Below are 16,250 nucleotides of genomic sequence, written 5' to 3' on the forward strand. Positions count from 1 at the left end.
CTGACTAGGCCGAAGGGGGCGCCAGCCAAAGTGGCGCCGCCCCTCATAGCACGGCGCCAGCCTGGCTGGCGCGCCCCTCCTCTGCGGGCCCCACCAACTTTCTCCCCCCCCCCCCACAAATTTTCGCCAAGTCTGTTCTGCCTCCAGGCAACGGCTGGCCCCCCCCCCCCCCCCGACCGCGGCGCCAGGGTGGCTGGCGCCCCCCTCCTCCCCCATCGAAGCCCTTCTGCCTCCGGGCCTCGGTTGGCGCCGCCCTCATGGACCACGGCGCCAGGGTAGCTGGCGCCGCCCTCCCCCAGCCCGAAACCCTTCTGCCTCGCGGCACTGGCTGGCGCCGCCCTTCCCAACCTCGGCGCCAGGGTGGTTGGCGCCGCCCTCTGCCTCCCTGCAAATTGAAGATCCATATTGCACAAATGTACCAATTCACAGTTCGCAATTCAAATCACAATTCACAGATTCGTACAGACTAAAACAGATTCCAATTGCACAAATCACAATGCCAAAAGTCCATCACATAGTCCTCACATAGTCCATCACATATTCCACACATCAAACAATGCCAAAAGTCCATCACATATCCCACACATCAAACAATGCAAAAAGTCCATCCTATATTCCACACAAAAAACAATGTCAAAAGTCCATCACATAGTCCTCACATAGTCCATCACATTTTATATCACATAGTGCACCATATATGTCATACTACCAACCAATAGATTAACTTCATACAAATTACTTCTTCCGTTGGCGCCGAATTGCTTGCGAGCCCGGAGTGTACCTACATTTGAAAATCCAATGTTTAAAACATTTTAAAAACAAAATAAGGGAAATCAAATAACATTTGAGAATGGTAAGTTCATTTTACCTCTTTTTCGCTGCCCGAGTGGATCGCAAGTTGTATTGCGTGGGTTGCGTCCCCTGAGGCGCGTCGGGAAGCTGTGACATGTCTATCTCCTCGGCGTCTGGTGTGACATAGTCCTCATCCTCCTCGTCCTCATCGTCATCGTCGTCGCTAGGTGGAGCCGGCGCCTTCCCCTTTCCCCTCCCTTGCTTAATGCGTGACGACGACGAGCCACCAACTCCTTCACGCTCTTCTATCCTGATGGAGTGTCGAGCAGTACTTGAACGCGCGGATTGAGGTAGTGGTGGTGGTAGTCTCCCCGGTTGGTACACGTCGTCCAATCCAACCGACCTGCAACCTAATCTTGCTACAAGTTTCCGGCACCTTTGACGAACTTTCTGCATTTCAAAAAAAAAGAAGTTTGTTAGGCATAACTCAAGTAATGCAAAGTGCTAAATAAATTTTACCTCTAAAACATTGCGGAGCGTGTTCTCCGTGTCCTCACCACCCCTCGGAGCTTGGAGGGCATGCCCCATTTCATTCACACTCCTAAGGAGCTCTCTCGACTGAAAGCGTTAAAAGATATATGTTAGGGTCTAGGGTGCAAATGGAAGTAACTTTGACAAATGCAAGAAAACTTACGACTCTGTCTCTAAGTGGGGCGTGCTCCATTTGATATCCAACTCTAGTCCGGACATCATAGGGATTCCATTCTGCTTCTTCTTCCCCCCTTGCCCCTGCTCAATGTTCAGTGGAATGCCAAACAGCTGCTGCACTTGTGCATGCCATCCAGGAGTCTCTGTCCTGCCCGTCACAGCATGCCCCCGTAATGGGAGGGCCAAGATCATAGCCACATCCTGTAGAGTGATGGTCATCTCACCACTGGGGAGGTGGAAGCTGTGTGTCTCAGGCCTCCATCTGTCCACAAGTGCTGTCAACGCAGGAGCGTTGAACACTGGCATTCCTCTGCTCACGACCAAGGCCACCCCGAGCAACCCGGCAGCCCTTGTCACGCCCAGAAATTTAGCCCAAATTTCCAGACTATTTTGTGTATTAAATCCCTGTCCAGGACCAGCCAGGGTACACAAAACGACAAGTAATATACAGTTCCAAACGTAAATAAAGCGTAAAATACTTAAAGAGGCACTTAGTCCTCGCACCGAAACGAAAACAGCAGCAGCGGAAAAAAGGCGATCCTAGCGGGGCTTCAGCTCCACTCCACAGGCAAAACTCAACTGGGGTCCGAGCCTTGGTCCTCTAACTTCGTCTTCAGCTCAGAAGCACTACACTTCTGAAAAGGGGGAATAATAGCAAGACTGAGTACAACCACCGTACTCAGCAAGCCACACCAACGATGCAGACGTGCAAGGGGAACACAAGGACGGTTTGTGGCTATTTGCATAAAGGCGGTTGTAAAACGTTTTATTTAGCAAACAGTAAAACTGTTGAGTAATTAAAGTAACATTAAAATCTCCACTGATCAACGCTACACCACGTTGAACAGGCCCAACCAACCCACCTGTACTACAGTGCATTGGGTCGATTTATTAAGGTGGGACTAATCACAGTGAATCTGGTCGACCGCCCATAACCGCGGGCACGGCTATTCGAATAGTTTTACTCTGATCAGAGGTGTACAACTGTACCCACAAGACACAGCCCCACGACACGTTTCCGTGCGCCGACATGCCACCACGACATACCGGAAAGAGGCCGTGACAGGACCCTTCGCATAACCCCCTCTAACCGATCGCACCACACCTTAGGGTTCGCCCCCGTCCCCAGCAGGCAACGGGCAGCCCCCCTTTCGTGCCGCGGTGAATCCGGAAGCCGATCAACCGGACACCCCGGCCGACCCAACTCCATCACGCCCACCCTCGCCTGGGTACGTCGGCTAGAGAAAAGCTACACTACAAGCCCAGCCGTTGCCCACGCTGGCTTGTGGTAAGTACGATAAGTTCTTCCAGGGCATCCCGCGAACCGGTCCTTAACTGCCATGGGTGCGACCAGCAAAACCATGCACCCACAGCCCACCATTCAGTCGCATTTTAGTTGGATAATTACGACCATGAAGCATGGCCAGGTGTCTCGAGCACGCAGCTCACTCTGATACTAAAAAGGTCTAATACTGCAATTATCCCATCAACTGAGCTAGTGGTAATTAAGCATGGCTAAGCATATAGTTCTAGCTAGGTCACATAAGTAACATGAGCTAGTCGATTCATTACCCAAGGTTGACAAAGAACAGATATCAAGTAAACATGGCACAAGCGAGCAGATAGGTAAAACCCTGACCCCATGTAATTAGCAAAACATGCATATTTGTTTGCAAACAGTAAAACATTTGTAAATTGGGATCAACATGCTCAAGGGGAATGTGTGACTTGCCTTGCTTCTTCACTTTGATCTTCCGAACTTTTTTCCTCGCGACCGCGGACTTCCGAAACGACGGAAACTACACGCTGGCACGCAAAACGAGGAAAAACTCTAATAAAAACCAAGGAAACAGTACATAAAAACTAAACAAACATGTAGAGCTCAATTTTAGATGAATTTTGCAAGTTGAATGGCTCAATTCGGAGTTCGAATGAATTAGATATGGATTTTAGAAATTTTGAGCCATTTAAATGAATTTCTAGAATTAAACTCGATTTATTGCGCAATTATTATTTATTTTCTCAAGGGAAATGGCACTCGCTGACGTCAGCAAGGGGCGCCGGCGCCGACAGGTGGGCCCAACACGTCAGCGCGTCAAGGAGGTGCGGGCTTGGACCGGGTCCACCAAATGAGCGGGCCCCACGCGTCAGTGGGCAAAAGGATCTAGCCCACCGTGGACCGAGTCCACGGTAGAGGTGCAAGGCGGAGGGGTGGGTTGGCTCGCCGACCAACCCGACCAGACGGCGGCGCGTGGCCGGACGGCCACTGGCGGCGACACCGGCGGCGGCGCGGCGCGGCGCGACGGCGACACGCATGCGGCGGCCGGCGGGCAAAGAGAGAAAAAGAAAGGGAGGGGAGGAGGAGGGAGATGCTCACCGACGCGGGAAGGACGACGACGACAACGGGCGGCGGCGACGCCTTCTCGGGAAGACGGCGCGGGCGGCCTCGGCGACGACCGGCGGCGGAAAGGATGGCGGCGGCCGGGATGGGAGGCGACGGGAACAGCGTTCCGACGACGCCCGGCCACAACGGAGCCGCGGCCGAGGGCCGGCAAGACCTGGGGAAGATATTGGAGCGGTTAGGGAGGGAAGAGCCGGCACGGAGCGACCAAAAACGACGGCCGACGGCGGCGATACGGAGTGGAGCTGACCTTGACTTTGGAAAAGCGGCTCCCGTGGGGTTCTGGACGGAGTGGAGTGGCAGCCAGGGTGCGGTGGAGCGCGGCGACGCTGCGCGACGACGGCTAGAGCGGTGAGAGGCGGCGGCTGGAGGCGGTATAGTTGAGGTGGCTCGGGTGGACAGCGGAGGTGGAATTTTGGTGGGAGATTTAGGGAAAAGAGGTGTAGGACGGGGTGGAGCTCGGCGCGGCGATGCCGACGGTGGCGACGGCACGGCACGGCGGTGGCTGAAGCTGCGAGAAGAGGCGGCTGGAGCCGGCGGCGGCGGCGGAAAGAGGTGGTGCGCGTGGCTGCGGCGCTTCGAAGGTGGAGAGGGGAAATGGAGCGGTGGACGGGGTGCGCACGGCGGCTGCGATGCCGGGGAGGGCGACGGCGCAGTGCGGGGTGAACGAGAGCGGCGGCGCGGCGCGGCTGGAGTTCGCCGAGGAGCGGCGGAGCTGGGACGCGCGCGGGGAGAGCGGGAAAAGGCGCCGCGGGCTCGGGGAGGAGGGGGAAACGGGAGAGGAAGCCCCGGGGATGCTCTTTATAGGGGAGGGGAGGCGGGATCGAGCCCGAGAGGGGTGGAAACTGGCCGGCGACGTGGGAGGAGAGAGAGGTGCGGGAGGCGGCGACGTGGCGATGACCGCGTCCACGCACGCGCAGGAGAGGGAGTCCCGCGGGAGAGGCGGCGACGTGGGAGGATTTGGCGGCCATGGCGGCGGTTGGGGATGGAGCTAGAGGTAGGAGATGACAGGTGGGGCCGCGGGTCCCACCTGTCAGCCAGAGGAAGAGGGGAGACCGGTTGGGGGAGGAAAAGAGGACTAGAGGGAGAGGGAGGGGAGGAGCTGAGCCGGCGGCCCAAAGGGGGAAAAGAGGGCGGCCGGGCCGGAGGGGAAGGGGGAAGGGATTTGGGCCGAGCCCGAAAGGGTGGAAGGGGAAGATTATTTTCTTTTCTTTTTATTTAAATTGATTAAATGAACTTTATATTATTATAATTACTTCTTGAGCTCCGAAAATTCACAGAAAAATCCGGAGAGTATTTTAAGGCACAAAGAATATTACAAAATATTCCCGGCCAATGATTTTTAAGGGAAAATTTTAATTCTCCCATTATTTCACTTGATTAAATTGCTTAACTTTTTATTCAATTTCTAGGAAATGCATTATTAAATGATTTTTAATCCCGAACGAAAATCGGGGCGTTACAGCCCTTAGGTACGGGATGTACCTATCGTCGAACACTGGGGGGCATGAGCTCTGACTCGGAGCGGTTGAAGTACCTGCATTAGCAATTGTAAATCAATTAGTTAATATAATGTCAAATACACGCTACCGATACTTATGCACAAGTGAATCAATGCCGATTCATACCCTCCCCGCCTCGATCGCAGCCCCGTGATGACGGGCCTCGTAGTACGCCTCTAAGGCTGGGTAAGTCGGCGGTTGTCCCTCCTCGGCCATCCTACATGAAAAAGTAATAAATTCACCGTTAGTTACCAATGTGACATATATTAAAAGAAAATGAATGCGAGAACATGAGTAGGAAAACAAAATATTTACCTCCCTAACACTTAAATTTTTTTTGGACTTCTTCTTTTTTGGACGCTTAGGACACTTAGTTTTCTTGTGACCCTCCTGGTGACACAACGAGCATCTATTTTGCACCGGCGCAGCATCAAGTTGAACGCATGAAGGTGGTTTCCTTCCAGAACCACCCAGACCCGAGTCCATTTCGTTCTTGAATCGTTTTGATCTCCTCTTCCCTCTTGTTTTAATCTTCAAATTTGGGTCAGCAACAAATTCTTCACCATCGTACGATGGCCACTGTGTGGGGTCGAGGTATGGCTCAAAGCGACTTGCCCATGTGTTCACAACGGCTCTTGAAGAGAACTGATACGGCATTCGGTTGGGAGATTCCTTATCAATTGCATGAATCAGATAAACGTGTATAAGATGTGAGCAAGGCATATGGTAGAGCAATGGCCTTTGGCAAGAACATGAGTTCCCCTCACCTTCAACTTTGAAGGCTCTTGCGCCGAATCTAACACCACCACGCGTTATACCACCCCTCTCTGTGACCTCGTATGTCTTTTTCTGCTTATCGAAACACCTTGCAGTGTGTTTGTTCGCCTTACTTTCTTGCACCTTCATCTTACTGTCAACCTTGGTGGACCAACGCTGCCCTAACTGGACTCGCTTCAAAGCTTCATCATGTCTGTTCACAAAGTAGTCATTACACTTCATGAACGTAAATGATACGATGGCCGTCACTGGAAGCTTACGAACACCAACTAGCACGCTATTGAACTGTTCGGCCATGTTGGTTGTCATGTAACCCCACTGGCGGCCATTTCTATCGTATGCACGAGACCACTTATCTTTATCCAACAACTCATCTTCAAGCCATTTACGAGGACCTTCGGGAATACGCTGCCTTAGTGCCTCAACATCCCTCTCAAATATCCACTTCTCGTCAATCTGACATATCCTTAGGAGCTCTTTTGTCTGATGCTTGTCCGCACCGGCCTTGTGGAAATTAGCACTGAAGTGCCTCATGCACCACCAGTGGTGAACCGATGGCAATCCTGGAACAGGAGTCATCATGGCATTTATTATACCAGCATGTCGATCTGAGATAATACAAACCTCCCTATGCGGCCCAACCACAACCCGTCAGAAAAGATCGATAAACCAGCACCAGTCTCGTGAATTCTCTTTCTCCACCAAGGCAAAAGCTAAAGGTACAAGTTGGTCCTCCGCATCAGCTGATAATGCAGTCATCAAGGCACCACCGTATTTCCCAGTTAGGAAGGTTGCATTTATAGCTAGTACTGGCCTACAATGCTTAAAAGCCTCAATGGAAGGACCAAAGCACCAGAATGCACGCATAAAAATTTTCTTGGTCACTCCATCAACGTTGACAACCCTATCAGGATGAGTATCGATGTGGTAGACCATACTGGGATTCCTCTGCTTAATGGCTTGCAGCAAAGTGGGCAAACGGACATACGCTTCACCCCATTCACCGTAAATGAGCTTCATAGCCTCCTCTCGTGCCCTCCAAGCCTTGCCATACTTCACTCTATACTGGAAAACCTCAAATATATACAAAGCTAACGCAGAAGCAGAGAGTGTAGGTTGCAGTTTTATGGCATTGCATAACCTATTTGCTATGAACTTTGATGTCAGTTGCCGGTGGCTCCCTGAACCTTCGGCAGTAGCACAACTATGTTCCTTACCTACCCGTGATATCCTCCACGTGCCACTAGACCTCTTAGTTGCATGGACCTTCCATTTGCACCGTGGGTTTTCACATTTAATATTTGCGGCAGAATTGACAACACGGTATGGACGATGGTGCACGATGGCGTACTCCTGAAGCCATAGCTTCAATGCGACCATGGATGGGAACTCTAAACCCTTTCTGAGACCATCCACCTGGAATGGTTCTGGCAACTGATCTAGGTTGATGCCGCCATCTAGTAGTGCACCATGGGCATGTGTTAGGTCCCTAAACTCAGGAATGCCCGGCTTCCTCCCAAACACCTTCTCAAACGCACGGCATTCCTCTAATGCTAACTTGTCATTATTACTAAGTGGAGGGAATGGACGGTCATCATCAGAGTCTTCAGCAAATTCAACATCATATTGCTCAACACTTGCCTCCTCGTCAACATCATCTCTATTGACTTCTACTGAGACAGAATCGTGACCACCACTCAATTCGACATCAAAGTAATCATCTGGATTCACATATTGGCCTGCTACTTCTGTCGGGTATTCAGGGTTGACTCCGTACGACGACCAATGAACACTCGCCGACAAATGTTCACTTAGATCAAGCCCCTCTTGTACTAACTCCCTTTTCATCACCCTCGCTGCATCCACATCATCAGTACCGCAATGTCTCTTTGATGGTCCTGCCTCCCATAAATCATTTCCAAGCAAAGGTCTCTTCTTCTCTCCTTCCCCCTCCAAGTCTTCTCGTACCAACTCACTCTTACTTGCACCCCCTCCACGACGAGAATAATATGTCACAAAATTCTTCTCAACGTAATGATAAGAAGGAGATTTGTTTAGATCCAAATTTTCTACGGTACGAACTAACTTTGATGCAAACACCTCTAGAGATCTAAACTGAGATCTTTTACCAAATCAAAGTAAACTTCCCATTCCAACTGACCTATCACATTTAATATATACTTATGCCCTTGACCAACATCGTATCTCCCATAAAAACGAATCTCCACATTATCCTCGGTCCATCCAAGAACTTCTTTCACTCGTGACCTTAGTTCATCTAGAGTTGGGTGGGTGGGAAACAAAATGGTCTTCAATGACATATCCTCAAACTCAACATGTCCACCAACATAAGGTTCCACCACTCTACCACCGTAGTAAACACGAACAAGTCTATCCATCTACACCAAAAAATCAAATGTAACTTTGCAACAAAAATTAAATCTTCATTCCTAAACGTAGTCCAAACCGACATATTATAACCAATGCATAACTTAAATTGTCCCAAAGCTACTACTCCAAAAAAATATTTAATCCACCTACAACTATCAACAAGTTTACTACTGCATTACACATCGAAATATTACAAATACTTTATCATACAGCCCAAACCTCCGTCATGCCTCAACCATAATTTTTCATCCATCCATCCAACCAAACCATCCAAAAATTAACATTACCACATATATGGTTAAAAAAATCATGACACCAATGAGTACATTGCAAACATGTAGCACTACAACAAGCCAATCCTAAGAACAAATGCTAAAAATCACAAATTTGGGTAAAAAAGGGGTTCTAGGGTTACCCACCGATCTACAAATTCAACCAATAAAAATGAAAAAAAAAGAGGGGGGAATGAAGGAGTCTACCTTTCTCTTCGATTTCCACAAAAAATCCCGCGAAAAACGGCTTCAAATTAAGTGGATTTGAGGTGGAGAGGTGAGGGGGAGAGAGAGGGAGAAGAACAGCAGCTCGCTGCTCGGGCTGGGAATGGCGAAAATGGGAGTGGGGAGGAGAAAGGTGGTGGGGCCCACGGGGTTTAAGGCACAGAGGAGGGGCGCGCCAGCTATGCTGGCGCCGTGGTATGAGAGGCGGCGCCAGTGTGGCTGGCGCCCCCTTTCTGCCCAGTCAGCACCTCCACGACAGCCCTAGTGCCACGGTGGCATGGGCACGGCGCCAGTGTGGCTGGCGCCGCCATGTTGGGGTACGGCGCCAGCCACTCTGGCGCCTCAAAAAGGACTATTTTCGGTTTAAGTTTTCCTAGGGGTCTATTTGTAAAATAAGTTTTCAAAAAGGACCAAATTGTAAAAATTTCAGTGAAATTCTCTTCGCTTGATTTGGACACAATGTACTCAAGGATCATGTCATGGACTTGGCTAGTCTTTACCTTTCCATTGCTACTGTGGTCCACTTGACGAATGATATTCCTACTGATGAGCTCATTAAAGTAGTCGTCAGCAACCTCTTCGACGGTTTTTCCATGCTTCTCAACAATGAAACCTTCAGCTATCCATCGCCTGACCAAACGCTTCCTGTTGATGCTGCAGCCCTTTGGAAATATGCTCAAGTAAAGCAAGCAGTTCTTCTGATCAGCTGACAAATCATTGTAACAGAGATTGAGTATCTGTGTTACTCCTTCAGGAGTAAGGTGGTGTTTACATCATGGACTTAACTTTAGTCCCTGTCTTTAGACACTAATTTAGAGTATTAAATATAGACTACTTACAAAACTAATTACATAAATAAAAGCTAATTCACGAGACAAATTTTTTAAGCCTAATTAATCTATAATTAGAGAATGTTTACTGTAGCATCATATAGGCTAATCATGGATTAATTAGGCTCATTAGATTCGTCTCGCAAATTAGTCCAAGATTATGGATGGGTTTTATTAATAGTCTACGTTTAATATTTATAATTAATTTTCAAACATCCGATGTGATAGGGACTTAAAAGTTTTAGTCCCATCTAAACAAGGCCTAAGATTCATCTCCAGCTCTGAACTTAAAAGAATCTTGCACCTTTGTCCAATGGCTCTTTGACCTTGGGTCTCTGGCCAGAAGTCCTGCCACCGCAACTATTGCCAGTGGCAGACCACCGCATTTCTTCAGAATTTTGTCCTTGGTTTCCCTGAACTCGTCCGGGCATGAATCATCACCACTAAAGATTCTTTCATTGAACAGTCGTTTTGATTTCTCATCTGAAAGCCGATCTAGCATGTGGATGTCACCTGTTTGCTGATGAGTGCTGGCGTCAGCTACAGATTTGAACCTTGTTGTCACCACTATTCTACTGCCATTGTTATTTTTGGGCAAAGATCCCCAGATGTATTCCCATGAAGATACAGACCAGACATCATCTACTAAGAGGAAGTACCTGTTGGAGCAACATGCACAAATCAAATCAGGATCATTATGACACAATGATGCACACATCACAATTGTTTTTCATGATAATTCCTCTTCTTACACAATGAACTAGTAAGGTGACCCGCGCAGATTGCGCGGCTAGCGTCATTTTTTTTTCACACATGAAACATATATTTTCATATTTTATTTTTAAAAGATAGTAAAATGGGAGCATAACTCTACTCCTCTTATAATATTTATTATTTTTTTAAATTCCGAATTTACATTTTATATTTTTTTTACTTCTACATGGACTCGAAAGATAATTGTTAGGAGGTATTGTTAAACTAAAAAAGAGATTGTTTTGATGTTAGAAATGGTTGGCTAATGTGTTTTAGGCCCTGTTTAGTTCCTACATAAAAATTTTACACCCAGTCACATCGAACGTTTGAACACCTGTATGAAGTATTAAATATAGGGTGAATAATAACTAATTACACAGATTGCGACTAATTTGTGAGACGAATCTTTTAAGATTAAATGCTTCATGATTTTATAATTTGGTGCTACAGTAAATATTTGCTAATAACGTATTAATTAGGCTTAATAAATTTGTCTCGCAGTTTACTAACATATTCTGTAATTAGTTTATTTTATTAGTACCTGAACACCCCATGCGATACCGTATATAATACCCGATGTGACACGCAAAAACTTTACACCCCTGTATCTAAACACCCCCTGGAAAAATATGTTTTTTCTATTGAAAATAATAAATGGATAACTCAAAAGATTATTGTTTTTTACTATTTTGAAAAAAAAAGTAAGTGAGATATTGGATCGATCGCTGTACCTAGCGCACAAAAGTTATGAACAAAGCTGACCATTAAATAATCCTTAGATTGCTTGCTTAATACTCCCTCCGTATTTTAATATATGACGCCGTTGACTTATTGACTAACGTTTGACCATTCGTTTTATTCAAAATTTTCGTACAAATATAAAAATATTTATATCATGTTTAAATAACATTTGATGATGAATCTAGTCAGAATAAAATAAATGACAATTGCATAAAATTTTTTGAATAAGACGAATGGTCAAACGTTGGATAAAAAGTCAACGGCGTCATACATTAAAAATATGGAGGTAGTAGTATATCTAGTGATTACCCATAATAAGGAGCAGTAGTTGTTAGTAGTAGTAATGGTGCTACATTTAATACTACTAAATAGTGTCAAATATCCGGTATGACATGATTAAAATTTAGTGCTGATCACCTTAGTCATTGAAATATTTATTACTGAAACTTGTATGTTTTTAGACCCTATGAGAACATAAAAAAAAAATACAGATGTACCCTTGAACTTCTATGACCCACATGTCAGCCCAACCCTTCTCTCACTGATTCGCTTCTCTCCTCCCCCATCGAACACATCGATGCGGCGCCGCCCTCTCTTCCCCGTCCGAGCGGCGCCGCCCTTTTCCCCTCCCCACCGTGTCCCCTTCTCCGGCCGCCAGCGCGCGTCCCCGGCACCGCCGCCGGAGTGGATCGAGGCGGCTCCGTCCCCGGCCGCCACCGTAGGTGCGGATTGAGGCGGCTCCCTCCCTGGACGCCATCGCAGGCGTAGATCGAGGCTGCTCCTTCCCCAGCCGCCGACGGCGGGCGTCCATGGCCGCGTCGGGTCCTGATCTTCTATGGAGCTTATGCACGCGCTAGCATCGACGCATCCTCCCCCAACAGCCTCTCAACTCCTCTCCGGATGGTGAGCGCTTCAGTGATTATTTTTTTTATTTTTTTAATGATTTTTGCATTTCTGGAATGTCGGCTTAATCTAATCCTGTTGGACTTAGATAGGATGTGCCAGTCCGTTTTTCTTTTTTTTATTTTTTTAATGATTTTTGCATTTCTGGAATGTCGGCTTAATCTAATCCTGTTGGACTTAGATAGGATGTGCCAGTCCATTTTATTTCGCGGACCTTGTTCTGCATGTACGGACTTCATCCATTAATAGCATATCAAAACTCATAATCTCATCTGTTGCAAAATTTACCGATTCCTACATTCTCAATATCGCTTTGATTCTCCATGTTTGACCTTTTGTTGTCAACTCACTAATCTTCTTGTATGCCATAGTGATTCCAGCAAGAACAATTCCTGGGTGCCTTTTTGATTGACGAAGTGGATTCCGGTGAGAACTTCTGGCTTGCAGATTTGTGGCGTGCTGGCGAGAAGTTTGAACGGCAAGAACCCGGTGAATTTGCTAATTTGTGGCGTGCTTGTTGATGATCACGGCGACGGTCACTGCAAGAAGTTTTTTTTTGGCTTGTTGAAGATTTCTGGTTTGCTTTGGTTAGCTTGTTGAAGTATTTATTGACATGACAAGTACTTATACGATTCGGAAACGGCAAGAGTTTGATTAGAGTTTAATTAGGATTGGTTTGTCTTTCAATGTTTCTAAAAGTGGTGTGAACATGCGGATTCCCAAAACATTGTCAGTTTCCAATGTATTGTATGACTCGGTTTTCCTTATTTTCATTTTGACTGATTGTCCGATTAATCTTTTTTTTTCTTCAGTTTTTAACTAATTCTAATCCTAATCTAGTTCTATTTTTCTTTTTCCTTATTCTTTTGGATTAATCTTATTTTCGTTTTGACTGATTGTCCGATTCATCTTCTTTTCTCCTTTCTTTAGTTTTTAACTAATCCTAATCCTAATCTAGTTCTATTTTTCCTTTTTCTTATTTTTTTGATTAATGTGAGAATTTCTAGGTTGTGAGAGCGAACATGGAGGCTTCTTTTTCTATTACTTTAAAGATATAATAGATTAGTGGACAGACAGAACCATAAATTTTGAATACTAGGAAGTACTTCATTTGACTGTGCTTCAATGGTGTCCTAGTACTAACAATTCCGAAAGATTAAGCGGAATGCTGAATTTCTTGCTCATATTCATATATGGTGGAGAATGAACTTCAAAGTTGGTATTCATCTCCATTAGTTACGTTAGTTGAGAATGCAGTTATCATTTTAGAAATGGTAAATTGCAACTTGGGTTTAGCCTTAGGCATGTATGGTAGACACAGAACATCAGAATTCACAAATCAGGATCAATCTGCTGTAGTGGTAGCCTGAAGTTATTTTGCAGATTTGCTAATAAAATTGAGGGCATTCTAGCAACTTTTATCCAAAAGAAAAACATGATTAATAACACATTACCATGGCAGGAAATATAATTAAATACATAATTACGAAATTTTTATTAGAAAAAAAGCCAGAGAAAAACTGTGTTTCTCCACATTTAGTTATTTTTCTATAATGGATAGAAATCGGACCTCTATATTCTCCGCATTTAATCATTGACTGGATTATAAAAGTAATAACTCAGCACTAAAGAAGTAAAGATGATAGCAAACTATGTATAGTAGTATGCTCCCTCTGTTCCATAATTCCAAGTTTTGGACAATAACACGATCTTCAAAATATATATGTTTGACTATGTTTTTTTAATAATAATATATATAATAAATTAACATATTTTTACTTTTATTATAATACTTTGTAAGATAAATCTATATATGTGTTGATTTAGGGTGTGTTTGCAAGAGCAAGTTCCCAACACTCTCCTCTCGTTTTCCGCGTGCACGCTTTTCAAACTGCTAAATAGTGTGTTTTTTTTACAAAAAGTTTTTATACAAAAGTTATCAAAAAAATTCATATTGATCCATTTTTGAAAAAAAAATTAGTTAATACTTAATTAATCACGTGTTAATGAACCGCTCCGTTTTTCATGTATAGGAGATGGTTTCTAACACCTATCTCCAAACATAGCCTTAAGTGCATTTAAACTAAATAGTTTTAAAGTTATAAAAGTTTGATGACTTTAATATTATCCAAAACATTAAGAATCATGGAGCCGAAGGGGGAAAGGAGTACCTCTTTTGTTCCAAATGTGCTGTGAGCTTCTCCTTAAGCTGCTTGTCTGTCCATCTCTCGATCCCTGCAAGAGAGTCTCCATCTGTGCTCTCCTTGTCAGGGACCTGAGGCATGACTTGCCTGAGGATGCTTCTGAGCAGCGCCGCGAGATTGAGCTTCTGCGACGCCTGCACGCACGCCCGGGACTCGAACTTCTCCCCGAACTTGCGGTGCAGCGCCAATGCCAGCGTCGTCTTGCCGAGGCCGCCGAATCCGACGACGGCGAGGACCCTCAGGTCGGGCAGCCCCTCGGTCAGCCATGCCCCGAGCTTGCCGATGGCGTCCTCCATCCCCACCGACTCCGCGGCGCCGACGAGCTGCGGACCAGGCTGGGGGCGGTCGTTGACGTGGTAGGAAGGGGCGGATCTGGCGGCCTTCCCGTTCCCGGCGTCCGGCCGGCCGGGGTCCTTCACACCGTACCTCGTGCGGCGCTCGCCGACGCCCTGCGCGCGGTTCTTGAGGTCGACGACCCTGGCGGCGATGCCCCGGCGCTCCCAGAGCGTGGCCACGGCGTACCTCGCGCGGCGGAGGCCGGACAGGAGGCCCTCGCCGCGTGGCTGGCCGCCGAGGCGGTGGCTGAAGTCGTCGATGCAGTCCTCGATGTCGTAGGCGACGTCGCGCACCTGCTCCATCCAGTCCCCGGGTCTGCTCGTCATGGTGGTGGCCGGCGGCGTGGCCGAGGTTGAGGAGGAAGGCGTGCATGCTGGCCAGCTCGTCCTTGATGTACTGGATCTCGCTGCGAACGCCGCTGATGAGCGTGTACTCCTGGGCCAGGAGGCTGCCGAGCTTTCCCAGCAGCGACCTCATGGCGCTGTCCGAGGCGCCTACGGCGAGCTCCATCTTGTTCTTTGCCTGCCCCTCACCGCCGGCGACCTCGATGACGAGACGAGATGAAGCTACACTACGGCACTACGCCCAACCCAACGGACGCTGGAGTGCACTGTAGCCTGCAGAGGACTCCATGGGGACGAGCAGGTATAATAGCAGGCTCAGCTATACATATACTCTCTTCGTTTCAAAATGTTTAACACCGTTGACTTTTTAAGTACATGTTTGACCATTCGTCTTATTCAAAAAATTTAAGTAATTATTTATTATTTTTATATCATTTAATTTATTGTTAAATATACTTTCATATACACATATAGTTTTACATATTTCACAAAGTTTTTTAAATAAGACGAACGGTTAAACATGTGCTAAAAAGTCAACGGTGTCAAACATTTTAAAACGGAGGGAATATATTTTAAAGAGATAAAGAAAGATAGAGAAGAGCAGCGAGCTATGGATCTGTAGCCAGCTGCAGTACGGACTCTAAGATGTAATGTGTGTGACAGGTAGAATCAGGTATTAATAGTATAGTAAGCAACTATTGTATAAATTGGCTATTATATTGGCTATACTATTAAAGTTGGTTTAGTTGAATCTATGCCACTGTAAATATATCAATTTAGATAAATATCACTACTATTCATTTATTCCTATATGCAGAAAATTCTATCCGTGCCACTACCGTCATCTTTTCCGTCGTAAATGCAGAAATTCTATCCGTGCCACTACTATTCATTTTCTGCATAAATTCATCTATTCGTATATGCAGAAAATTCATTTATGCTCTCTCTCCTCATCCCAACTTGATTTGATTTAGCAAAGATTGTTGTGTGTTTGCTTCGCAGCTTCGCTGCTTGTTTCAGTGATTTCAGGAGCAGCGCACCGTCAATGCGATCTTGTTGCAAGAAAACTAC

General features: G+C 46.3%; 2 protein-coding genes and 1 long non-coding RNA gene across 3 annotated transcripts; 1 reads left to right on the forward strand and 2 right to left on the reverse strand.

Annotated features, from left to right (window-relative positions):
• Positions 1 to 647: 647 nt before the first annotated feature.
• On the reverse strand, positions 648 to 1,403 carry LOC136353850 (uncharacterized). Its single transcript, XM_066305143.1, has 3 exons — positions 1,312 to 1,403; positions 869 to 1,242; positions 648 to 781 (listed from the first exon to the last, which is right to left on the reverse strand). Exons 1-3 carry the CDS (start codon positions 1,378 to 1,380, stop codon positions 736 to 738), a joined length of 489 nt encoding a protein of 162 aa, XP_066161240.1. The 5' UTR covers positions 1,381 to 1,403; the 3' UTR covers positions 648 to 735.
• Positions 1,404 to 9,782: 8,379 nt separating this feature from the next.
• Positions 9,783 to 15,478, reverse strand: LOC4350883 (disease resistance protein Pik-2-like). The gene is made up of 2 exons (XM_026021547.2): positions 14,467 to 15,478; positions 9,783 to 10,557 (listed from the first exon to the last, which is right to left on the reverse strand). Exons 1-2 carry the CDS (start codon positions 15,159 to 15,161, stop codon positions 10,161 to 10,163), a joined length of 1,092 nt encoding a protein of 363 aa, XP_025877332.1. The 5' UTR covers positions 15,162 to 15,478; the 3' UTR covers positions 9,783 to 10,160.
• On the forward strand, positions 11,933 to 13,090 carry LOC9270676 (uncharacterized). Its single transcript, XR_001541273.3, has 2 exons — positions 11,933 to 12,295; positions 12,667 to 13,090. It is a non-coding gene; the product is annotated as an uncharacterized lncRNA (long non-coding RNA).
• Positions 15,479 to 16,250: the final 772 nt, after the last annotated feature.

Source organism: Oryza sativa, chromosome 11 (genome assembly GCF_034140825.1).
Source record: "Oryza sativa Japonica Group chromosome 11, ASM3414082v1".
Classification (NCBI taxonomy): domain Eukaryota; kingdom Viridiplantae; phylum Streptophyta; class Magnoliopsida; order Poales; family Poaceae; genus Oryza; species Oryza sativa.

Excerpts from the sequence above, each read along its gene's own strand:
- LOC136353850 (XM_066305143.1), bottom strand. The coding sequence starts at position 1,380 with ATGGGGCATGCCCTCCAAGCTCCGAGGGGTGGTGAGGACACGGAGAAC. Across the intron at positions 1,243-1,311 it reads CGCTCCGCAATGTTTTAGAG|AAAGTTCGTCAAAGGTGCCG; the intron begins GTAAAATTTATT and ends TTTGAAATGCAG. Across the intron at positions 782-868 it reads ACTCGGGCAGCGAAAAAGAG|GTACACTCCGGGCTCGCAAG; the intron begins GTAAAATGAACT and ends TTTCAAATGTAG.
- LOC4350883 (XM_026021547.2), bottom strand. The coding sequence starts at position 15,161 with ATGACGAGCAGACCCGGGGACTGGATGGAGCAGGTGCGCGACGTCGCC. Across the intron at positions 10,558-14,466 it reads GCACATTTGGAACAAAAGAG|GTACTTCCTCTTAGTAGATG; the intron begins GTACTCCTTTCC and ends TTGCTCCAACAG.